The sequence below is a fragment of the Sarcophilus harrisii genome, chromosome 1, assembly GCF_902635505.1.
Source record: "Sarcophilus harrisii chromosome 1, mSarHar1.11, whole genome shotgun sequence".
NCBI lineage: Eukaryota > Metazoa > Chordata > Mammalia > Dasyuromorphia > Dasyuridae > Sarcophilus > Sarcophilus harrisii.
The window spans coordinates 295917556-295943893 of NC_045426.1; the positions used below are offsets into that span (position 1 = coordinate 295917556).

The window sequence follows — 26338 nt, forward strand, 5'->3', positions numbered from 1 at the left end:
TTGGATAGTCCAAGTACCTTTTGGCATGGAATAACCCTGAGAGGATATCCCCTTTCCACCAAGATCACTATGTGAAAAAGAGAAAATCCTCCTATTTTTAAAATTTATGATCAGTTTAAAATGAAATAAGGAATCAAAAAGTAAAGTTTCCTATATTATTTTAACAGAATCATAGCATCTAAGAGCTGGAGAGGCCCCCAGAGGCAGACCCCCAATCTTTACCTGAGCAAGAATTTCTTCTATATTCCTGACAAGTTATCCAATCTCTACTTGAAGATTTCCAATGTGGGGAAGCCCATTATTTGCTAAGACATTTTTGGATAGTTCTAATTTTAAGAAAGGTTTTCCTTAGTTCTGCATTTTGAGTTCAGGCAGAATAAATCTGATCCATCTATCTCATGATGACCTCTTCAAATTCTAGAAGACAACTGTCATAGCTGCTCTAAGTTAGCTTTAAGCTAACCAATCCCATTTCCTTACATGGATATTTTATTATCTATAAAGGACCTAAAAGATCAGAGAAAATACTCTGAATATTTCTTCTTGTTTACAATAATTGACTCAATTAAAGTTCTTAAGTCTGCGGAAATGTCTAAGTTAAATAAACATTTTAGCAAAGTACATTTTCTGATAATTACTTTCACATAATTAACAGTTACAGAATATTTTTTCCAACTTTAGGTGTGTTTAGTACTATTCATAGAGTTTCAGAGATGGGAGGAACCTTCAAGCAGGGACCCACTTTATAATAGTTTTGAGAAATCTTCTAGTTATGGAGAACTCACTGCTATAAAAGGTTACCTGTGAATGTTTGGACAATACCATGCCATTATCTGATCATATTAGTTACATAAACGAAGGTTTTCCAACAGTTACTGTTCTTCCATTCATCATTTTTAAAAACAAAACAACTTTGTTTCTTTTACCTCCTGCTAGTTTCCTTTACCTAGGGCCATCTTCTTTCTTGTTCTTTACACTTGATTCTAACCTCCATTTCTTATAGGTGCTTATTTTTATTTTCTTAAATTCCACATTTCTTTTTTCTTTTATTAACTTAATTTTTCTGCTTTCATGTTATTTTTTTCCAAGCTAGCTAATTGTGGATTTTTTGAAAGGTGAACCTTGAACTTGCTGATAAGATTCAAGGACTTAAGATCTTTTTCTCTTTACCTGTTCTTTTGGAAGCTGCCTCTATCCTCTTTCCAGAATCAGTTTTTTCCTCCTTCTATTATAATCCCTATATGCATGTGTTATATGCATATCTATATATGCATTGTTCTTTATTCTTCTCTTCTTTTTGGTTAAAGTTTCTAAGAGATATTCCTTGAGATTGAAGCTTTTCTTTTTCTTTATCTGGAGACATTCATATTTGTTTCTGATTACTTTTGAATTCTTCAGTTAAAGTTCTTCTTAAATACTTTTGAATTTTCATCTGATAAGATTGGATGTTTCCTTTCCCTACATATGTGTATGCACACATATGTGTGTACAGAGATACACATACACATGTGTTGGGAGAGAGAGAGAAAAAAAAAAAAAGAGAGAGAGAGGAGAGAGAGAGAGAGAACTGGCTATGTCTTGACCCGATTTTATTCCTTTTGAGTCACTGTTCACTGAGTATTTATTGGGTTCCAACCATGAATCAGGACTTAAGTTAACTGCTTTGGTTCTCCATGTTGCACATTTTTTTCCTTATCCTTTCTTTAATCTCTTTAGTCATGCTAGCATTACAGTATACATGTCATTCTTCTTTCTTGGTCCATAAACTAACAATAGGCTTTCAAATTTTCCTTCTAGATAGGATCTGCTTCAATTTCTCCCCTCCCTAGTGTTCACTCCCCTGCCCCCATCCTTACTCTGTCTGTTTCTCTCTTCCCAACTGCCATGGAATCTTCTGGTTTCAAGTTAAAACTTTCCAGAATTCCTTCCCTTCTTTCACTAGACCCCCCCCAAAAAAAAGCCCAAAATAGTCAAGCCATTCCAGTTATTCCTTCTTCAGATTTACTCCAGAGTTTAACTTCAAAACAACAGATTTCAAAACTTGAAAGGGTATGGGGAAATTTCTTGCACTGTATTTGTCAGCACTTTGAGCAGGCCCTATATTTTATTTAAAGACATTAGCTTAAAGTCATCTATTTTGTCTAGAGTTTTGACCTCTGACTTGGAAGCAGGTGTCTATTTTCATTTTTCCATCTGTGAGGTATAGATGTTTTTTTTTTTTTTTTAAATTAAGAATATGTGGATAATGAATGATTGGTTTTCTGACACTGATGAATAAGATTCCTAAACCTTCAAATACAGTTAAATTTTGGATTTTAAAGAAGTATCTAATTTGTTTTTGTTGTTTTGTTTTGTTTTTAATGTTTCAGGCTATTGATGGTATGCACGACAAAGGAATTGTTGAAGATCTACATTGTGGCTCCATGAAAGGCACCAGCATGCGACCGCCACATCCTGGAATGGGTCCTCCTCAGAGTCCGATGGATCAACATAGCCAAGGTTTATTCCAGCTGCACTTTTGATTTTTTTTACAAGTCTTTTAAGCTTAGCAATTAGTTATTTACGTCATCATTGGAAAAGATGTCAAATAAAAAGCTAGCATTTTTACCTCTAGTTTTTTAATAGGATTTTTTTTCTTTTAACATCAGTGAATGCATCTTTTGGATGAATATTACTAAAGTGAAAAGGAAACAGGCCAGTAGCAACTGTTACTCAAATTGTGAACCTGCTGTGAGAGACAAAAGTTATACTTATTTTAACATGGGTGACTGTTCTCATCAGTAGTTATTTGTGAAAATAATTCCTGGTTTGCAGAATTCAAGTATTATACATTCTTCCTTATTTTAGCCTTCTTCACCATGGCCTAAGTATTCATGGAGTAAAAAATAATAAAAATAGCTAACATTTACATAGTGCTATGTGACTTGCTTTTTCCTAAGCACTTCAGAGATATTGTTTCATTTTATCACCACTAAACCCATTTTACATTTTAAAAAATGGAGAGAAATACAGGTAAATGTCTTGCCTAGAGTTTCACAGCTAATAAGTGTCTTGAGGTTGAATTTGCACTCAGGTCTTCCTATTCCAGGTCCAGAATTCTTAAGCACTATGTTAGATCTCGCTGCACATTTTGCATATAACCTCCTGTCTTCATGTTTTACATGTATTACATTGACTATCTTGCAGTTAAAAAGTTTTCATATTCATAATACAAATATATGTCTCAGGGAAGATTTTTGATCGATATCCTTTTGAAATTTAAGTAGAAAATGGTTTCTTATCTATTAAAAACTTTGTCATTGTCAACAGAACAACATCATGAAATTAGAAGAAAAATCATTTAAGCAAAAATTTGATATGTTTGTGGTAGAGTAGTATGGGGAATAATAAAGTCTGGGCAATGCTTTCACTAGTATTTCTTGGAAACGTGTCTTTCATAAAATATGCTAGGGGCAATAGAATCTTGAACATACATTCTATCAAAATAAAACTGCCCCACCCTGAAACAACTTGATCTTTCCTCTCACCCCCCGATATTGGGTGGAAAGATGGCATAGTCAATATACTTTATTTTTTGGTTTCTTTTTTATTTTTTAATAATAGCTTTTTATTTTCAAAATACATTCAAAGATAGTTTTCAACATTTACCCTTATAAAACCTTCTATTCCAAATTTTTCTTACTCCCTTCACTGTACCCCCTCCTCTAGACATCAAGTAATCCAATATAGGATAAACATGTGCAATTCTTCTAAACATATTTCCACATTTATCATTTTGCACAAGAAAAATCACATCAAAAAGGAAAAAAAAAAATTGAGAAAGAAAAAAAAAAAGCAAGCACCTAACAAAAAAGATGAAAATTACTCTGTTGTGATTTACATTCATTCCCCATACTTCTCTTTCTGGATGCAGATGTCTCTGTTCTCTCCAATACAAGTGTATTGAAATTGGCCTGAATTGTCTCATAGTTGAAAAGAGCCAAGTCCTTCAGAGTTGATCATCACATAATCTTCTTGTTGTGTACAATGTTCTCTTGGTTATACTCTTAGCATCAGTTCATATAAGTCTGTCTAAGCCATATTGAAATCAGACTGCTGATCATTTCTTATAGAATAATAATAGTCAACATACTTTAAAAATATTTTACCTTCCAAGGCCATATAAACTCATGGAATGAATATGTTTATAAAATGCTTGGAAGGTTACAGGTTAAAGGTGTTAAATTTTATTGTCTCTCCTCTTTCAGTCTTATGTATCAAGCTCTGTTTCCTAAATAAATGTCTACTCAAAGTTTTTAAGGTAATAATATTTAACTAAAAAACTAGAGATATTTAACTGTAGTAAATTCTTGTCAATTTGGAATATTAATGATTGGATAAAGTAGAATTTTAATCATTAAGTCATTTAACAAGCATTTATTAAATGCCAAGTATATCTCAGGAACTATGCTAAACTGAATTTGAATTATTTGATATCTTTCTTAAAGACATAAGGCACATAAATGTGGGAAATTATAATTAAAGTGATGTCAGCAGTTTAAAATTTTTTAAAGTAGGTATTATGAAAAAAATGTTAAAATATATCTATTAGTATATTTTTCCATTCAGATAGTGTGAAATAAGTGTATATACATAATATATACATTTATATACATAAATATTTGTCAGCTTGAGAAGCTCCTAATGTGGAAACTCTTTACTCATTAAAATTTTAACTTAATAGACTTAGAGGTTAAATGACTTGTCTAGGATTTTATTGCCAGTAAATGTCATGTGTTGTGTAAAATAGTGGATATATGCTGAGTTTAAAAATCATAAAAATTTGAATCCTGGTTCATATCTTAGAGGATTTTTTTTCTTTATTGTTTGCCTCTCTCAATGTGTCTGTCTCTGTCTCTACTTCTAATATTCTCTGTTTCTGTCTCTGGCTTTCTGCGTTTAGAGACTATGCTTGTCTTTTATCTTTGACTCTATCTCTAAATCTGGTTCTCTCTGTTTCTAACTCTGGCACTCAGTGTTTAGCATGGTCTTAAGTGATACATAATGGCTGTGTATTCATGGCAAAATTATTTAACTTGCCTAAGGAAATAATGCCCCAAAAAGTTCATCAAGATTTTAACATAGAGATCAGTTGCAAATTCACACTGATGGAGGGGGTTTACCCATTAGAAATTCCCCAAAATACAGATGTGGACCCAAATCCAAATCATAAAAACCCTGGTAACAACTAAATGTGGTGTGATTTGAAGAGTACCACCTTTTAAAAGTATATGAAAACTGATTAGGTTATTGATTTTCCTTTAATAAATTAAGGAATTTTGTACATTAGGATTTCAAAAAAAAGTCACATTATTGTTAGTAGACTAAAAAAAAATCTTTAGAGATAGGTATATATTATTTAAAGCTTAAATTCATTTAAATACTGCAATACTTTCTCATGATTATTAGAAAGAGAAAATTTTGTATACTCTTAGTGAGAGTAAGACTGGGAAAACGAAAAGACTTGATTGGAGAAGGAAATCAGCTTCTTTTTAATTATAACTTTTGAATGAGGAAATCTAAAATGATTTTGAAAAGCAAAATCTGCAACCAGTTTGTCATCCTATTGATAAATACATATCTACTTTCAGAGACAGGCAATTCATCCACTTTGTGTTTTCAACTAAAGATGATTACCAAAATAAGTTATGCAATTTCATCATTTAGATCTTACTTTTCTTTAAATTTATTGGATTGCTACTCATGTAGAAAGAATATCTCTCTGTGACTGAGACATACTATCACATTTTTAATATCATCCTGTGGCAATGATTTTATAAAAATCTTAGTGGATTATCCCAAATCGGTTTTTCTTTTCTTCATTTCTTTCTTCCTATCAAATCCAAGGAGACTTGGCATTTTTGTTGTATTCATTCCCAAGTGACCAGTTAGTTCTTCAAAACTTGAGTGCATTATGCTTACAATTCTTAATGTCAAATCTTCAGAGTTGGTTTTTTTTTTTTTTTTTGGTTGTTGTTCCTTTGGTTACATTAATAGAAATACATGAAGAAACAACATTGTTTCTGGGTCATATTGAAAAAAACTAAAATATAATATAATTTTATATTTCCTATAGGCAAGATTATTCTTATTTAATATTTGCATTAGCTCTTCAATAAAAGTTATTGATAATTTAAATAATGCTTTAATTAAAGCATTAAAGTTATCAATATCATTTATGTATTTTGGGAGTCATATCAAAATTTATAAAATTAATTAATTCAACAAAAATTTATTAAGCATTTATTATACACACAACTTCAGGGATATCAGGGTAAAATTGAGAAATCAAAACATTGCTTTATTTTGGAAAATGAAACACATATGAAGCATATGACCCTTCCTATTTTCAGCATTATCACGTCAGATATGAAAATTGAAATGACACTGTTACAATTTTTCCATTTTAAGAGTTGGCATCATAGAGGTAAGACCAAGTGAGGTCTCTTTATAGTATTTCTGTTATCATTGATAAGTAAGATGATAATTGAGGAGCAAATACATGGGTTACTTAAGGGAATCAAAAATGCATCTCATAAGTTGAAATATAGGAATAATATGTCCTTTAGTATATTATTAATGCTCTGCCAATTTTTTTTTCTTGATGTGAGAAATAATGAAGCAATGGAACTTCTAGTATTTAGTTGCTTTGAAAACATGATTTTGGGGAGATTTTATTTTAAGTTCTATCTGTGATATTGCTGAACACCATGATCACCTTACTTTCATTGCTTTTTTTTTTACTCCCTTAGAAATTCAGCAAACATTTATTTAACACATTTCATACAATGTACCAGGTTGGGAACTAGAAAAACAAGGACAAAACTGAGAAACAGTCCTTGACCTGAGGGAAGGATGCATCATGTAAAGTACATAAGTAAAATACATTAAAGGAAGTAAAAGGACCCAAGAAGGAATTATTCAAAATGTTCTGGGAAAATTGGAGGAGGTAGAAATAAATAAGAACTGGAGAATTCAGGGAAGACTTTCAGAAGAGATGACACATAAGCTCAGTTTTGAAGGAAGGATAAAACTCTGAAAAATAGAGGTTGATTTAATGGCTGAAAAAACATTTAGTAAGTGCTTACTGTGAGCCATGCACTTTGCTGAATACTGTGGATATAAATGGGAAAAAAAAAAAAAACCAAACATTTCCTACTTTCGAGGAACTTATACACCAGTTGGGACATATAGCTATAGATGAAGAAGCAGAGCTTTCTCTGCATCAGAGCATAGTCTGTACAAAGGCACAAAGATTAGGGGACCTTTGCTGAAAATGGCAGGGGGGGAGGAGAAATAATAGTGTAGTTTACTTAGAAAGTAGAGTATATAAAGAGGAAGAGTGTATTTTAAGGACAGAACAGTTGATTGTAGCTAGATTATATCTATCCATTGGCTCAGGGACTGGAGTCAGGAAGACTGATTTTAAGTTTTGGCCGCAGATACTTAATAGCAGTAAGACACTTTGCACAAAACATTATTTATCTCTTTTTCCTCAACTGTCAAATGATGAAAATAAAGCACTTACCTCCCAGGGTTGTTGTGATGATCAAATGAGATAAGATTTGTAAAGTACTTAGCACACTGTCTGACACAGAGGAGATGCTGTAGGATAATGATGATGATGATAAAAATTATTATTATTGTAGAATACATCAGATACCAGGTTAAGAAGACTGTTTTACTCTTATTAGCAATATGGATCCATTGAAATTTTTTAAACAAAGGAATTACATGGTCAGACCCATGTATAAGAGATATTATACCAGTACTTTATGTAGAATAGCTTAGGGAAAAGAGAAATTGGAGACAGGAAGATAAAATAAGATAAAGTATTTGATCTCTCAACAGAAAGAGATGAGATGGTGGCAGAAAGAGAGGAAAGGAAGAAATTGATGAAATACCAATTTGAGAAATTAAAATGACTTTGTAACTCATTTAACTCCATTGTAAAATTTACCTTTAATGTTTCCAGATTTTAATTTACTTAAATACTAAGCAGAGATCTTTGAACAACATATTATTTTTGGTTCCCTTTCTAAATGATAATTCTGGTATAAATAATTGTTCAGTTATCCCCTCCACATCATAGTGACCCCTGCAATTGGAAAAAATCCTCATAAAACTTTTTGGCCCTCTCTTCATCCCTGAAAAGAATTATGAATTTTCCCTTTTTTTCTTTTATGGAATTGACCAAATTGTAAAATTTGTTAAATTTTTTTTTAAATTGTAAAAATAATTATTTGGTCATGAACCCTGTGGCATCTATTGGCCTTTGAGTGTTGTCTGAGACTTTAACAAAACTCACCCCCCCATTCCCATTTAATTTCTTATTTTGATCCATATATTGAAACCATAATAGGGAGAGCTGTGATTTGGAAGGGATAACTTCATTTTACTGAAAGTCTCAAGTAGTTTATGTTGTTAAAATCTCTCCTAGACAAAGTCAAGTTAATTGGTCTCAAACACTTATTTTCAGGACAGGTATATAAATATTTTGACTCAACATGGGCATAGTGCTTGGCAAAATAAAAGCGTTTAATAAATTCTTGTCATATGGAAATGAATAAAAAAACCTTTATGAAAATATTTCTATTAGAAAAATTGTTAGGTAAGTATATTTCCTTATAGGGCAAATAAATTTCTATCATATATTTTTGCATTATGTTTTAAAATAACTTTTACTATGAATAATCAGAAATGTTCCTCAGACATTCTATTATTTAAATTTACTGCCTTTCTGATTGCTGCCTGTTGATTTCTGATCAACACTTATGTACTTTTCTCTTGGTCTTGTATAAATCTGGGCAGTAGAATGGACACTTCTCTTTCTGATCCGAATGGATTAGACTTCCCAAATTTTGGAAATTATAGTTCAAATAGTTTTTACTTAAAGATTTGTGTAGCCAAAAGCAAAACTAAAATGTACCTGCAGTCATTTTCCCTAATCATTTTCCTTAAGCATTATGCTCTTAATAAGAATGAATATATTAATATAGCTGCTAACTGTATAAACCTTCCACAAATCAACCTAAAATATATTCAGTAGTAAATCTCTAATGTCTTCTCTACTTTATTTCAGGTTATATGTCTCCACACCCATCTCCACTGGGAGCCCCAGAACATGTCTCCAGCCCAATGTCTGGAGGAGGTCCAACTCCACCCCAGATGCCACCAAGCCAGCCAGGACCCATGATATCAGGAGATCCTCAGGCTATGAGCCAACCCAATCGAGGTCCTTCACCTTTCAGCCCTGTCCAGCTGCATCAGCTCAGAGCTCAAATTTTAGCTTACAAAATGTTGGCCAGAGGCCAGCCACTACCCGAAACCCTGCAGCTTGCTGTGCAGGGGAAGAGGACACTGCCTGGCATCCAGCAACAACAACCACCTCTTGTCACCTTCAACCGACCATCTGGTAGGTTAACACGTAACTACACATACAATGTATAGCTCAATTTCAGAGAAGAAATAAATGTTAGAGTACAGGAAAATCCTGATTCAAGAAATGTAACTTAGGCTAGTCCTAGCCCAACTAGAGGTATGGTATCTGGAGTTTCCTATTCTCACTTCTCTCCCCTTGTCTCCTCTCCCTCTCACCATAAAATGGCTCAATCTTCCAGCCTAGGTTTTATCAAAGAATCTAATAAAGCCATTTATTTTATTTTAAATTTACAATAAAACAAAATTCATAGGCATTTGCATTTTAGCTACAGACTTCATGGTACCAGTCAGAGTCATGTGGGGGGGGGGGGTGTTATTTAGCACTCTAATCCAGTATCCCATTGTCTCCTTCATCTCTTCATAAAGCTGATGCTAGGCCTATAGTCAAAAGACTTGGGCTTGAGTTCTGGTTCTTCTACTTTTTAACTTTGTGACTTCAGGCTAATCACTTAATGACCTGTTTGCCACCAGCACAGCCTTCTTCAGTCATAGGTGCTGGAGGCATCAAATGAGAGAGAGGATGTAAATGTGTTTTATAAAGAGACAGTGTGGCTCCAAAGAATTGCCTCAGAGCTAGAGGGGGAGAACTTGGGCCTGGGTCCTTCCTTATCTTATGGGTAAGTCATGGAAGCTCTTTAAGCCTTGGTTTATTTGTTTTTAGATTATATTCTTTTTTATATTTACCTTTTTTTATATCTGCCTTCCTCCATATAGAACCCTCACTTGTAACAGGAAAAAAGGTCAAGCAGACTAGCCAGACCAGCCAGCATCTAGCAGTATAAAACATTTATTTTATGCCTACTATATATTGGTTATTCTTAAATGCTGGGGATACCAATGAAATATGCCTTTCCTCTAAAAGCCTGCATTCTATCAGCAGAGACTTTGTGTGTGTGTGTGTGTGTGTGTGTGTGTGTGTGTGTGTGTGTTGTGCCAATCAGTAAGCATTTAATGAGTGCCTACTATATGCCAGGCACTGTATTAAATATTGGGGATACAAAGAAAGGCAAAAGACAGTTTTAGACTTGAGAAGTTTACAGTCTAACAGAGCAAACAAATATGTGTAAACATACTATATATAAATAGAAACTAATTAAAAGAAGGAAGGCATTAGAATCAAAAGGACTTGTGAAAGGTTTCTTCTAAAAGGTAGGATTTTAGTTGGGACTTGATAGAAGTTAGAGAAGCTGGGAGGTGGAAATATAGAGAGATAATATTCCCAGCACAGGGAATAGACAGGGGTTAAAAAAAAAAAAACTGATCTGAGAACTGGAGTGTTAGATGCTACACAAAGAAGTCTGGCATCACTAGATTGAAGAGTACATGGCTCTAAAACCTCACCACCAAGAATACGGGAATATATTTTATTATTTGGTGCTGATTGTTTATTAAAATTAACCCTAGTTTGGCTGCCTTTCACTATTGTTTTTATTTATGTTATTGTGATCATTATGCAATTTGTTTTCTTGGTTAAGCTCATATCCCCATATCATTTACTTCCTATTACAGCTCCATGCTTCTGTAAATTCCTCAACATCTATCATTTCTTACAGTGCAGTAATAACCCATTACATTTATATGTCCAGTTTATTTAGCCATCCTTCTAAAGATGGGCACCCATTTTCTGTTTTGTCTTTTTTGTTTTGATTTGGTTTTTACTGCCATAAAAAGTGATCCTAGAGATATTTGGGTATATATTCTAGTTATTACTTCCTTGGAGTACATGTCCAGTGGTGGGCTGAATCAAAGAAAAGATTAGTGAATTTACTAACATAATTCCAAGATGTTTTTCAGAACAGTTAGACCAAAGCAGTTATGACCAATTAATTATACATTCACTATAGTGTATTAACGTGCCTGTCTCGCACCAGCTCTTCTAACATTGACTGCATCTTTTATTATATTTGCCAATTTGATTTACCAGCAAACTTTAAAATCAATTAAGTAGTTTCTATTACTATCAATGCTATTCATTGAACTCTCTATAATCTGATTTCTGTCCCTATTATTCCATAAAAATAACTTCTTTGGAGGCATCAAAGACCTTGACCTTGCAAGGATTTTTCCTCACTTATTATTTTTCTTGACATTTTCATGGCATTCAAGACTATGTATTTTCTTGCAGATCTTCCTTCATACTGCATCATCCTTATTTTCATTTCATCTCTTTGTCTGGTTCTCCTCCTCCTTTTGCTGCTTCTACTTTCTCTATGCATTGGACTAAGTGACTTCAGGGGTTTCTCTCATTTCTAGATCTCAGGATTCTAATTCCATGATCTCACTGCAAACAAACATTTTAAATTCTTCCCTACCTTTCCACATCATATTATAGAATTCTGACAGCCAAAAGTTTTTATATAAATCTCAAAATAATTTAGAATATTTTGGGTTTTGTTCACTTTTTAATATTTTAATTGCTATTAATTCAATTAATATCTATAGATTACATAAAGTAATGACTTGTATATCAGCAGAAAACTCTGAAAATAAGATCTTTTTTTCTCAGAGTTTTTAAAAAAATAATTCTCTTGAAGTCATAATTCTCTAAATGTGACATCATAATATCCAATAACAACGAATTATGATTTTTAGTCTAGAAATAAGAAGCTTAAACTAAATAACTTTTCAGTAGTTGTCCCTTAGAAGTTTCAGCAGCTCTTTAATGGAATGTGGCCTTGTCTGCCTTGAGTTCCATTCAAAGTCCAGAATTTTTCTTTTCATTTTGCTCTCCTCTTCCATTTGGAGATTAAAGCAATAGAGAAACAAGGGGTTAAAAAGAGATTTTTTTGAGGAAGGTAGAAATTCAAATGTTTTATTGGCCATTTTTTCAGTACCTTTCTTTGTGTTATCAGTTATTTTTTAGTATGTTCAATTTAAATAAACTTCATTACATTTATTTTTCCACCCAGTGGAATATACTTAAATTTGTATTTAATGCATAAAACTGTTATTTGCATAAATATCCTTGTGTGCCAGAAGGCAGAATGTGATTTCTCAATGCACAGAAATCTTGAGCATGTAAGACTATGTATTTTAATAAGTTTGTTTCCTTATTTCTTGAATTTAGGCATAGGGATGCATCCAATTGCTACACCTCCAGCTGGGCCAGGACAGACATCAGGGATTCCAGGGCACACATCTACAATGACTCCTAAAACATGGGCAGAAGGTAAAGGAGTAGGCATTTCATTCTTCAGACAATTAAAGTTAAATTGTATGTAAGAGAGAATAGGAATTTGTTGCCCATCTTAAGGTATTGATGAATGTTATATCATTTATCAGTGTGAATTACATAGGAGAAATATCTTTTCTGCTGTTAGTCAGTCACTATGTAAACTACCTGAGGCACAAGCTTAAAAACTAATGGGTAGGTTGATATGTCATGAGCAGTAGTTAATTGTAGTGAACTCTGCAGTCCACTATTTTCCTAACTATTTTAAATAGAAGTTGTCACAAAATGTGAAATAAGAACTATATGTTAAACAATAAACATATTTATGTTTAGTTAGAAAATGAAATTCTATTGATGATAACTAAGCCAAGTTTGCAATAGATTATAAGAGAACATATGCAATCAAATCTTGGATAAGCAGATTTTCCCTTCTGTGGTGGTGATTTGAAGAGTTTCATTTCAACGACAAGCTCTTTGAGGAAGGAACTGTTTTTTTTTTTTAATTTAATAAACATAAACCAACATGAATATTTAATTGTGATTATAAAGCAAAAAAGGGGATTGCAAATGAAGGTGTGGAATTCTGATTCTTAAAAATAAAATCTTTTGTTTTTAAATTTTTTAGCTAACACATTGAATAATGTAGTCTGGAACCCCAAAACTTTTGATGACCTAGAATTGTGGGATGAATCAAATAAGAAAAAATTTAGAAAAGATAATGGTTGTGTACTTGAGTTCCCCCAAAATTATTAATTTCACAAATATATCTTGGGAGAGCTAGAAGTCTAAAAATGATCTGTGTATTTTGAGATACTACAAGATCAATATGAATCAACATGTAACAACAAAAAACAGCTAATGCATTAGATTATTAGATTTCATTAAAAGAAATTTAGCATCTCGGACTAGAGAAAGGATGTGTTGGCAGATCATATGGAGAATATTGGATTCTGGGTGGACATTTTATGAAGGACATTAATAAACTGGAGAGTGTCCAATGGAAGGGCCATCAGGGTTGTGAAAAATGGTTAAAGAAATGGAAATGTTTAGTGTAAAGAATAAAAAGACTTACGTATAAGGGAGAACATAGGATTACAGATCAAGAGAAAGTGTTTTTCTTTCATAGGATCTCCTTGACTATCCAGTAAAGCTTTCTTAGAATCATTATTTTAAGTATATAAAATAAAATATGTAAAATTAACAAAGAGAATCAATTTCATTGAAATACATAAAAATAATTTTAAAAATTCTTTTTTTTTTTAAAGAATTTTACATATTTCACATTAAGAAACCTTGATATAGAACCATATGGAACTTTAAATACCATCTAGTTTGACTCCTTCATTATATTGATGAGAATATCTAGTACCAAAAAAGTTATGATTGTCACACAGGAAGAAGCTATAAAAACAGACATATTTTGAACCCAAGACCTCTGATTCCACAGGCAAGTGATAACTATCTTCAAGAATTTGAAATTTCTTATCTAGTACAAGAAGAATTAATTTTGTTCTCTTGGGTCACAGCGCAGAACTAATGAGCAGTAGATTATAAATTATAGATAGAGAAGCTGATTTAGCTTTGATGTGGGGAAAATTCTCCTAAAAATTAGAGCTATACAAAAATAGAATAGATGTTTTAATAGAAGGTTTTCCTTGTTGGCATTTTTCAAGCAATTGCACAGCCACTTGTTGGAAAATTAGAGAAGGCTTGCTTCTTCTGGCATAAATAAGAAAAGGCTTATTTCTTCTGGCATGGATTCAATTGGTGGCCATTGAGATTCTGTTAATCTTCTGTAGTTTTGATCCAGGAGTTTCAGGGTACAGAATTCTGTGTTTCAAATTTCTTAGCTCTTTGCCATAAGGGTGAGTCAGCAGGGTAAGGATTTTTCTTTGGTAGCCAGCTGCCTCAGAAAACTAGCTATTCATACTAGATGGATTTTTAGGGTCAACAAAGGAAAAGAAATTGATTCCTAAACAAAAAACTACTGATTTATTTTATTTTTTCAATTAATGAGCATTTATTTTCACTTTCTCTTACTACCTCACTCCTATTGCAAAACACAAATAAGTAAAAACTTGAAGAAATATGTACAACAAACAAACCAAATTCTAGCATTGTCAATTTCCAGAAATGTTTGTTTCATTCTGTGCTATCAAAGCATCACCTCTCTATTAGGAGGTGAGTGGCCTGCCTCATCATTCATCATCTGGAATCATGACTGGTCATTGTCTTGATCAGAGTTGTTAAGTATCTAAAAGTTTTCTTTATAATGTTATTGTATCATTGTTCTACAGGTTCTTCTTAACTCTTCATGAATTCACAAAAATTGGCTCAAATTTCTTTAAAATCATCCCTTTGTCATTTTTAACAGCACATTTACTCTTTCCTTAACTGATGGCCAACTCTAAGTCTCCAGTTTTTTGTCATGTTGCTTTTCATCCTTAGTTCTTGAAGAAAACTGATGACATCCAGTGGGTCATGTCAGTGACTTGCAAGTAAATTGGATTTATTTGAAGCTGAGCTTTGCAAAGTCATCAGTCTCATTTTCTCCTCCAGAATCATTTGGAATTCAGTGACAAAACAGATCAAAAGGACTCATAATGGCCCCAGATGCAGTGGGAGACCTTGGCCTTTTTATCACTAAGAAAAGAGCAACTGTAGACTTTTTGGTATATTTAGGACTTACTGCTATTCTTTTCATTTGTTTGGAGTTTAGGCCTAGAGATGATCTCATTGAGTCACTTTTGGGGTCTAGTGTCACATTGCTATTTAGAATGGCTAGACCAATGAACTTCTCCAAAAGAGCATTAATGTTATGGGCTAGAATTCTGAACTTGAAACAAGGATTCTTACAAGGCGCTAATTCAATGGAATTGATGAAACAATGGTTATCTAGTTTAGCATGATGATTAATAGTTCTCTAGTTCAGTATGATTGATTTAATCTTACAACAAATAATGGTTTCCTAGTAATATAATGATTAGTTTATACTCAGTGTAGAGCATATATGCTGGGAGCTCAAGCTCTTGGAGGGAAGGAGAAAGAGATTCAGTTCCATCTTCTGTCAGTCCCCTGGTGGCTGGCCTGGCCTCCCGCATTTCTCCACAGAAACCTAGACTCCTAAAGGCCTCTAAGAAAGCTAGCTGAAGCCCCAGGCAAGGAGACAAGACTTTGAAGGAGACAGTAAAGGATTTGGACTTTAAAACCTGGCTATTCTTGTGGTGATTACTGAACTGAAAAGAAGGCTGCCCCAAAGACCTCCAGAAACCCCCAGAAAACCAAACCAAAGAACATTACACATTAATGTGTCTGTTTTTTATTTTTATGAATTTGAGTCATTTCAATTCCTATGCATTTTCAAATGAGATTTTTGTCAAGGACTTTCTGCAAGCTAGGTTGTTTTTTTTTTTTTAACCATTGAACTGTTTCTTTTCTAATTTTAACTACTTCAGTTTTATTTGTGGGCATTATGGATTAATTCTAAGTTATATTACTTTAAATTAATATCATTCTAAAATTAGAAAAGTGAATATACCTAAAAGTATCATTACAGGATGCTGTTTTTATTAATACATTTTATTGATATCAATCACATGTAATAATTCATATGTATAATAGAACTTTTTCATGTCTATTTCATTTGTGATATACATCCTAGTTTTGGAAGAAAAATATTTTGAGAATTATACTGTAAGCCAATTATCATGACAACTTTTAGAAATCTGATATTAAAAAAATGTTATCTACTGTACTTGCACATCAGGTGTGTGTGTGTGTGTGTGTATAATATATAATTTTCTGTATTAAGCTTTTAAAACAAAATGAGTGCTATTGCTTCTTGGAATTATTGTAAAGATTCATGGAATTGCAGATTTAGAAAGGACTTTAGGAATCATGTGGTACATATCTCCCTTTTGCCCCGAGTCAAATCCAAAACATGCCATATAAATAAAAATATGTCCTAATTTAAAGTCCTCCAGGAAAGAAGATTATCAAATTCTTCCTTAGTAACTTATTTCAGAGCTTAACAACCCCAAGATTTAATCTTTTTATTCTGCTTTCTTCTTCATGGATGAATGAAGGCCTAAGTATAAACTATTACAAAAAGGCGTGTGTATGTGTGTGTGTGTGTGTGTGTGTGTGTGTGTGTGTGTGTGTGTTTTATAAAACACTTACTTTTAAGGGGAAAAAAGCTTACCTCAAATCTCTTCTCCTAATAAGTGTTGTAATTGCCAGTACATTTCTTAGCACTACAGATTTTTGGGGAGAATAGAAGAAACTAAGAGGTAAAGTAGTAAACGAGTAATACCTGTATCATTATTCTATCTTCACCTCATATTTTCTTGGCTTTTTTAGACAAATTGTTTTGTTGTTAAAATTTTGTTTTATTTTCCTTTGGTTCTCTGTTCTAGTTTCTATCAGCTCTTTTGTTAGAATTCCTCCTATAATTTATAATTTTGGTGTTAATTTAAGTCCATTTCCAAAATGGCTCTCCTTGGAGATTGAATAAATGCAGTTTTAAAAAATAGGTTTTAAATTATTATACTTAATCACTACATCATCCTTCATTATTCTCTTCTTTGGGCTCTTAAAAGAATCTAAAAAGATTCCTTTTAACATTGAATTAATTTCCTGGCTGACATTGCTCAAGAGAGCTATGAAGAAGAACTTGGAGAAAAAAATGTACTAATGATTTAAATTTGAATACCTACCTTTGAATTATTTTGTTTATTCATTATAGGCTCACTTAAAATTTTCAGAATTTAAAAATTGATAAAATGCACTTAAGGTAAATAATAGATGGGAAAAAGTCTTTTATTTGGCCCTTGTCTAGTAGTTAGACCTTACTCCTACTTTACTTTTACATGTTTTTTTAAATAAATTTTTTATTATAACTTTTTATTTACAAATATATGCATAAGTAATTTTTTAGCATTGATAGTTGCAAATCCTTTTGTTCCAACTTTTTCCCTCCTTCCTCCCACCCCTTCCCCCAGATGGCAGGTTGACCAATACATGTTAAATATGTTAAAGTATAAGTTAAATAAAATATATGTATACATGTCCAAACAGTTATTTTGCTATATAAAAAGAGTTGGACTTTGAAATAGTGTGCAATTAGCCTGTGACAGAAATCAAAAATGCAGGCAGACAAAAAGAGAGGGATTGAGAATTCTATGTAGTAGTTCATAGTCATCTCCCAGAGTTCTTTCCTTGGGTGTAGCTGGTTCAATTCATTACTGCTCTATTGGAATTGATTTGGTTCATCTCATTGTTGAAGTGGGCCACGTCCATCAGAATTGAAAAATAAAACATTTTTATTGTAGCCTTTTATATAGCACCATAGTTTTCATAACAATCTCCTTTGGCCTCCCAGAGAGGAATCATATATAACAATTTTTTTAAAGACAAAATTTAAAAAGAGAAAAAGAGGAGAAAAAAGTAGCATAACTAGTTGATCAATATATTGAAAAAGTCTGAAAATATATACAATAAGCAATACTTGTTATACAATTTTTCTGCATTTAAACTCAAGGAATTTAGTTCATTAAATACAGAATCTCAGAATGTTTGCCTATGCATATATATATTTTTGTGTTGATAACCAGAGAGAAAAATCTTTATTTCATATCTTAATACTTGATGATTTTTTTAAAAAGAGCAATATTATTAGATTTTTTAAAAAAATGCTACACAATATTTTGAATACTTTTTAATAGCAGTGTTAAGATAAATACTTTTTAAAATCACAACATATATTGAATTGTGTTTTAGAGAACTGATAAAAATAAATGAGTTGGCTTTCCTTTAAAAATACATAACCTAATCCTAAATGTAATTCTATATACAAAGAATCAAAACTCTATTAATAGGATTCTTGTAAGTTAATATTGAAATCTGTCAGGAAGTACTGCCCTGGGTTTCACTCTGAGGATTTGAGGGTAGCCTTCATATCTGATCTGATGATTGCCGTACTGCTACCTAATTTTCATGAACCTTGGGGGCTAGTGTAATTCCTTTTTAGAATCTATTCTTTAAAACACATTAAAATCTAAAAATCCAAACAGTTTATTATGTCAAAGTAATTTTTGGTTCACTTTCCAAAGGGCTTTCTGGTAATCTGCTTTTCACTCTAAGGATAGAGGTCAGACCTTGTTTGTTTTAGGTGTTTAAGATGGCTTCCTTTCCTACTTAAATACATAAGAGCAGTTGTTTTATTTGTATAAATTAAAGTTAAGTCTCTGATCATTATTATTTATAAAACTTTTAAATTTTATAGGCCAAGCACCAGATATGAATGTTCCAAATACCCCACAAAAGCTTGCAGTTCCACCTCCAAGTGGAAGACCTTCACCAGCCCCTCCAGCTGCTCAGCCAGCTGCTGCACTACCTGGACCTTCTGTCCCCCAGCCAACCCCCGGGCAGCCTTCACCTGTGGTTCAGCTACAGCAAAAGCAGAATCGGATTAGCCCCATTCAGAAACCACAGGGACTGGATCCTGTTGAAATACTTCAGGAGAGAGAATACAGGTAAGAAATTAAAGTTAAAAATTTAAATGAACAATGATAACAATACAGAAAACAAGTGCTTTAAGATCATTATCTCATTTTACAGTATGTTGCAGATCTCCCATTTTACAGGCAAGAACCTGAGCATTAGAAGTTAAATGGTTTGCCCAACCATAGGACTAACAACTAGTAGAGAAATTATTTGAATGCAGTTCCTCTGATTCCAAACTGATACTACATTATTTTATTTACCCTTATAGTACTTTTATCATGTTTCCAGAAAGGCAACTGTTAGTATCTTTTTGCTTTTCTTTTATAGTGAAGTAAAGTAAAAGGCCTAATATTACTGAAAATATTTGACAGAACATTGGTGCATGTAGAAATGAATAATATTAATAACTTACATTAAGTAACACAATGCCTGATCATCATTTCTACAATATTCTTTGTCAAGTCACTGGCCTGCATTTTGGAATATTGATTATCTTCCTTATTTCTGAAAATCAGTATGTTTACCTGCCTCAAGTCATATGTTATCATTTTATTTTCCATGGGTTTTTTTTTAGGATTTTTGGCAGCAGTTCTGCCATTATAATCCTTCTTACCTTGGGGATGTATCCATTTGTCCAGACCTGGTGGTTTGACCTTCCTTAGGACATTTTGGAACTTCCTTGCTGTCATCCCTTCATATTAAGTTTTTAAATTTCCTCTTAGTAAGTCATTCTTTTGTCTTGGAAGAGACAGTGGAAGCAAAGCAGAAGTTCTTTCTTTTTTCTAATTATCTCCAACTGTCCCATATACCTCAAAATGCTGTCTAATCCAATTCTTGATCTTTTTCTTGCCTTCATTATAGCTAAAAAGTTTTTTTTATGAGGTTATCTTTAGCATTTATCAAAAACCTTGACATTCTCAGCTTCAGTTCTCTTGACATTTTTCTTACAGAGTCATGCTACTTTTGTATTCATCCTTAATCATCAGAGCAAGTTTCTTTTACTTTAGTCTTTTAAAAATTCTAGCTTGTTGATATGTTCCCTGGGGAGCTACATCCATCTTTTCAGACTGTTCTTTCTTTTCTTCTTCATTGGAATCATTTATGTTTGTGTCATTAGAATTTCATTCTTGAGTTCTTCCCATTCCTCTTAAGTCAGTTTTCTTTGTAGAATGTTAGGTCACAAGATTCTATCTTTTCTCTAACTTCTTACAAATCTGTTCTCTAGAAGTTTAGATGATGAGGCCAACTGTTCCTTACATTCTCTTCTTTATCATGTATCTAAGATGGTTTATTCATTCTTTTGAAAGCACCTTTCATTTATTCCAAGTATACTGATAATTTCTTTCCTTGATCAGAGTCAGGTTCAGGAGAGCAGTACCATCATTTTTTCTGCTTCCTGAAAGCTAAAATTATCTGTGAGCCAAGTGAAGAATTTCTCAAATTACTGGTTTTTGGCAGAGAGAAAAATCCTACTTGTGTCCTTAGAATTAAAGTCCACCCTCATGCCCCATCATATTCTGCCTCTTTGCCAGCTTTGTGAGCTCTTGTGCCCAGGTGTGCTAGCCCCACAACATCACTTCCATTGATACCTACTTTGATCATTACCCAAAGGTACTCTACCATTATTTCCCCTACAATTAGTTCATGAATTTCCATATAGAAATGTATTGTTTTGATATGTAATACATCTTCATTGGACCTTTTACTTAATATGTATCTTTGCTATATTACCACAATGGGTCACATTCCATTCAGTCTTCATACTCATGAAGTTGTATTTACAAATTCTAAACTGATAGATAATACATAATAACATGAATTTTATTTTTATGTATAAATGAACCTTATTTATTTTTATGTATGATTTATTACTGTGTATTTATTAAATATATTTTATCATTTTATAAGTTACTATATCATTATTTTTATTATAAAACTTGTTATATGTGATTATATTAATTTATATTTCTGTGTGTTACTGTTTATATATTTATTTTTTCTATTTAAAGATTCTGTTGTTATATATGATTTACTATTATAAAGTTTAGTATTATAAGCTTTTCACTTTTATCACTTTTGGTTTTTTCCTCCCCTAGTTTTGTCTTTTGGGTGATATTGCGTAATCTTCCCAGGTGTGCATTACTGGGCTTCTTTTGAGGTTTGAGATGGTGCCAGAATTTTAATGGATTCCATGCTTGCAAGGAACTCATTTTCAACACCATTTTGAAAGTAAAGTGTTCTGTTGAGCTTAATGAATGGCCCCAGATGTATAATGTATAGCATTCCTTGATATAATTTAAAGCTAGTCTAATTTGTAAAAAGTCACCCCCCCCTCACCCCTGCTCTAATCCTGCATTTTTATTTTATTTTATTTTATTTATTTATTTTTAATTTTAGCTTTTTATTGACAGAACATATGCATGGGTAATTTTTACAACATTGTCCCTTGCACTCACTTCTGTTCCAACTTTTCCCTTCAGTCTTATACATGTTAAACATGTTAAAGTAAATCCTAGATATAATATATGTGGGCAGATCTGTACAGTTCTCTTGTTGCACAAGAAAAATTGGGTTCAGAAGGTAAAAATAATCTGGGAAGAAAAACAAAAATGCTAGTCCACATTCATTTCCCAGTGTTCTTTCTCTGGGTGTAGCTGATTCTGTCCATAATTGATCAATTGGAACTGAATTAGATCTTGTCTTTGTCAAAGATATCCATATTTTAATTTAGCCACAATATTTCTTGGAGTTTTGATTTTGGGGGCTCTTTCAGTAGGTGATTGATGAATTCTTTCAATGTCTATTTTACCCTCTGTTTCTATAATATCTGGACAGTTGTCTTTGATAATTTCCTGGAAAATAGTGTCTAAGCTCTTTTTTTCATCATAACTTTTGAGGAAGTCCAATAATTCTCTGATTATCTCTCCTAGATCTATTTTCCAGGTCTGTTGTTTTCCCTAGTAGGTATTTGACATTTTTCCCCATTATTTCATTTTTTCTTTTTAGTTTTGCTTGACTGATTCTTGGTGTCTGCTCAAGTCATTCATTTTCATTTGCTCAATTCTGATTTTTAATGAATTATTTTCTTCATTTACTTTTTTATTTCTTTTTATAATTGTCACAATTGTAATTGTGAGTTTTTAAGTGAGTTGTTTTGTTCTATGGAATTTTTTCCATTTCACCAATTTTATTTTTTAGAAAGCTATTTAATTTTTCCAATTCACTAATTCTGTTTTTCAGGGATTTGATTTCTTTATCCACTCTATCGTTAAATGAATGGCATGACTTAAACAGACTCTCTTGACAAGCTTCCTTTTCTTTTCCCCATTTTTCTTCTAGCTCTCTTATAACAAGCCTTTTAAATTTCTTCTATGAGAGTCTTGTATGTTGGGGACCAGATCATATCCCACTTTGGGGATTCATTTGGAGACACTCTGTTTTTAGTCTCCTCAGGGTTAGAAGCCTGCTCTCTATGCGTATAGAAGCTATCTGTAGTTAGAGTACACTTTAATTTTTTGCTCATTTTTGTCAAAGAAGAATCAAAGAAAACAAACAACAAAAAAGCAAATGTGGGCTGCTTTTTTGGGCCATATGATATTATCAAGCTTCCTCTACAGACTGCAGGAGGCAGCTATGAGGCAGCAGCAGGACAGCAGTGGCTGCTCTGCGTCTGTGCTCTGAGACTCTGAGAGGGTGTTGAGTCACTCTTGGTGCTGGTTGAGTGTGGCCAGGTCCCAAGAGACCCTAGCATTTTGGGATTATAGTCTTTATCCCCTGTATTTATAGCTTCTCAGCTGATCTACTGGCTTGCTGCCAAGGCAAAGTAGCCACACTGTGGTAAAGTTCTCGCTGCAGATTTTCTGTTGGCTGAGATCACATTCCATCCCACTCTGGTCTGTTCAGTGTGAGCTGCCTTCTGTGCTGTCACTGTCTGCCTGCAGTCTGCACCTGATCTAACCATCCCCACCCACAAGCAAAAACAGACCTTTTCTGGCGAATTTTGAGGATATCTTCTGTTGGTAATGTATTTGTGGGTTTTTTCATTCAAGCACTAATTCTGAGGCCTTGTCATTGAAAAAAAAAAAAGTATTCTGAGGGCAAGAAAGAGCTTAGATAGATACGTGTATCCTCTCTGCTATCTTGGCCAGAAGTCCCCAATCTTACATTAATAAAAAATTGTAGCTTTCAGTGTCTTTTAAATTATGGGCTCTAGGATTGTGTGAAATGGTTTTTCTTTATTCTTTTATTTCTCAACAAATCTTTCCCTTTTTATAAAGCTGCTTTGCTTTTGAATTCATTTATCTAAGCAGTATCCTTTCCATAGTGTGTGATGATCCTTTGCCACAATTATGGTGGTTATCATTAATGGCAGAAGGATTGGTTTAATGCTGTAGGGAGAATCTTTTATTGTCTTTGGTTGTAATGTAATAGTCAGTTTCTGCCTAGATGAAGATAAATTGCTCAGTAGAGCAATTAGTAGAGATTAGTTAAATATTGCTATAAAAAGGTTAGATTAAGTCACCCACACATTTGTGAAAGGGAGCTAAGAACTGTTTTCTTCTTGGTCCTCTTATGATTGAATGACTTTTAACATTTTCTCCAGTTGATGCAATGACGAGTCTCATTGAAAGACTCAAGCAAAGTTTAAGTGATCCTTTTTTTGCAATTGGATACATTTACTTTGGACAAAAATCATGGCAGAAAATTCTTTTTAAAAACAACCATTTCTCAGCCTTTAGGAATATTACTTACCTTATCTACAGTAAGAAACACTTTCAGAATATTTTCTTTTTTAATTAAATTGCTATGTTCCTCAGTCGTTTAAAGAAAGTATGTTATATAAATACTTCCTGCTTTCTTTTGGATCAGAAAACATCCATATTTGGGGATAACAGGAACAATGAGACAATGAAAGCTACAAACATATATAGGAGCAAAATATAATTTTAACAAAATGACAGAAAGGGATAAGTGGGGAGAGTATATGTGTTTAATACCAGACTTCTGTCAGTGACATTCTTGCATAGTGGGTTGTTTGTATGGAGAATTCACAGAATCCTGAGCTTGCTCTGGGTAGCAGAAGCTTCCCTGAGCCAACAAAAGGGAAACTCTTTTTTGGGGGGAAGAAGGGAGGAAATGAGGGTTATTTGTATAGAGAACTGATCAATGGTTCCATACTGAAGTGTAGAAATCATTCTTTATGTTTTTTTCAATCTGCTTTTTCATACAAGTGATTATTTAGATTCCATCCTTCTTTATTGTTCCAAGACTTAGTGTAGACTTTCAAATCTTTTTTCTCATCCTTTTATGATATAACTGAATATTGCTCATATTTTTTTATTTTTTTAGACTTTTTTTATTATAATAACTTTTTTATTGACAGACCCCATGCCAGGGTAATTTTTTACAACATTATCCCTTGCACTCACTTCTGTTCCGATTTTTCCTCTCTCTCCCTCCATCCCCTCCCCTAGATGGCAAGCAGTCCTATATATGTTAAATATGTCGCAATATATCCTAGATACAATATATGTGTGCAGAACCAAACAGTTCTCTTGTTGCACAGGGAGAATTGGATTCAGAAGGTAAAAATAACCTGGGAAGAAAAACAAAAAACAGTTTACATTCATTTCCCAGTGTTCTTTCTTTGGGTGTAGCTGCTTCTGTCCATCATTGATCAATTGAAACTGATTAAGGTCTCTTTGTCAAAGAAATCCACTTCCATCAGAATTCATCTTCATACAGTATCATTGTTGAAGTATATAATGATCTCCTGGTTCTGCTCATTTCACTTAGCATCAGTTCATGTGAGTCTCTCCAAGCCTCTCTGTATTCATCCTGCTGGTCATTTCTTATGGAACAATAATATTCCATAACGTTCATATACCACAATTTACCTAACCATTCTCCAATTGAAGGGCATCCATTCATTTTCCAGTTTCTGGCCACTACAAATAGGGCTGCCACAAACATTTTGGCACATACAGGTCCCTTTCCCTTCATTAGTATCTCTTTCGGGTATAAGCCCAGTAGTAGCACTGCTGGGTCAAAGGGTATGCACAGTTTGATAACTTTTTGGACATAATTCCAGATTGCTCTCCAGAATGGTTGGATTTGTTCACAACTCCACCAACAATGCATCAGTGTCCCAGTTTTCCCGCATCCCCTCCAACATTCATCATTATTTTTTCCTGTCATCGTAGCCAATCTGACAGGTGTGTAGTGGTATCTCAGAGTTGTCTTAATTTGCATTTATGTGATCAATAGTGATTTGGAACACTCTTTCATATGAGTGGTAATAGTTTCAATTTCATCATCTGAAAACTGTCTGTTCATATCCTTTGACCATTTATCAATTGGAGAATGGCTTGGTTTCTTATAAATTAGAGCCAATTCTTTATATATTTTGGAAATGAGGCCTTTATCAGAACCTTTAACTGTGAAGATATTTTCCCAGTTTGTTGGCTCCCTTCTAATCTTGTTTTCATTAGTTTTGTTTATACAAAGGCTTTTTAATTTGAAGTAATCAAAATTTTCTATTTTGTGATCAATAATGGTCTCTAATTCATCTTTGGTCACAAATTTCTTCCTCCTCCACAGATCTGAGAGACAAACTATCCTATGTTCCTCTAATTTATTTATAATCTCATTCTTTATGCCTAAATCATGGACCCATTTTGATCTTATCTTGGTATATGGTAAGTGTGGGTCCATACCTAATTTCTGCCATACTAATTTCCAGTTATCCCAGCAGTTTTTGTCAAATAATGAATTGTTATCCCAAAAGTTAGGATCTTTGGGTTTGTCAAACACTAGATTGCTATAGGTGACTATTCTGTCTTGTGAACCTAACCTGTTCCACTGATCAACTAATCTATTTCTTAGCCAATACCAAATGGTTTTGGTGACTGCTGCTTTATAATATAGTTTTACATCAGGTACAGCTAGGCCACCTTCATTTGATTTTTTTTTTCATTAATTCTCTTGAGATTCTGGACCTTTTATTCTTCCATATGAATTTTGTTGTTATTTTTTCTAGATCATTAAAATATTTTCTTGGAAGTCTGACTGGTATAGCACTAAATAAATAGATTAGTTTAGGGAGTATTGTCATCTTTATTATATTTGCTCTGCCTATCCAAGAGCACTTAATTGAATATTGCTCATATTTTATCTTCTTTG

The 26338-nt window shown here is 33.0% G+C and overlaps 1 protein-coding gene across 7 annotated transcripts in view; it reads left to right on the forward strand.

Annotated features, from left to right (window-relative positions):
* The window catches only part of SMARCA2 (SWI/SNF related, matrix associated, actin dependent regulator of chromatin, subfamily a, member 2), a 278733-nt gene that overhangs the window by 66210 nt on the left and 186185 nt on the right, over nucleotides 1–26338 (forward strand). For 5 of the 7 annotated variants that reach the window (XM_031943983.1, XM_012542924.3, XM_031943976.1 and 2 more), the window contains exons 3-6: nucleotides 2370–2499; nucleotides 9122–9454; nucleotides 12548–12649; nucleotides 18936–19185. In XM_031943983.1, coding sequence (XP_031799843.1) covers nucleotides 2370–2499; nucleotides 9122–9454; nucleotides 12548–12649; nucleotides 18936–19185 — 815 coding nt within the window. Of the gene's footprint in view, nucleotides 1–1869; nucleotides 2050–2369; nucleotides 2500–9121; nucleotides 9455–12547; nucleotides 12650–18935; nucleotides 19186–26338 lie in introns of those variants that run through there. The other 2 variants (XM_031943989.1, XM_031943994.1) reach the window with 2 other exon arrangements.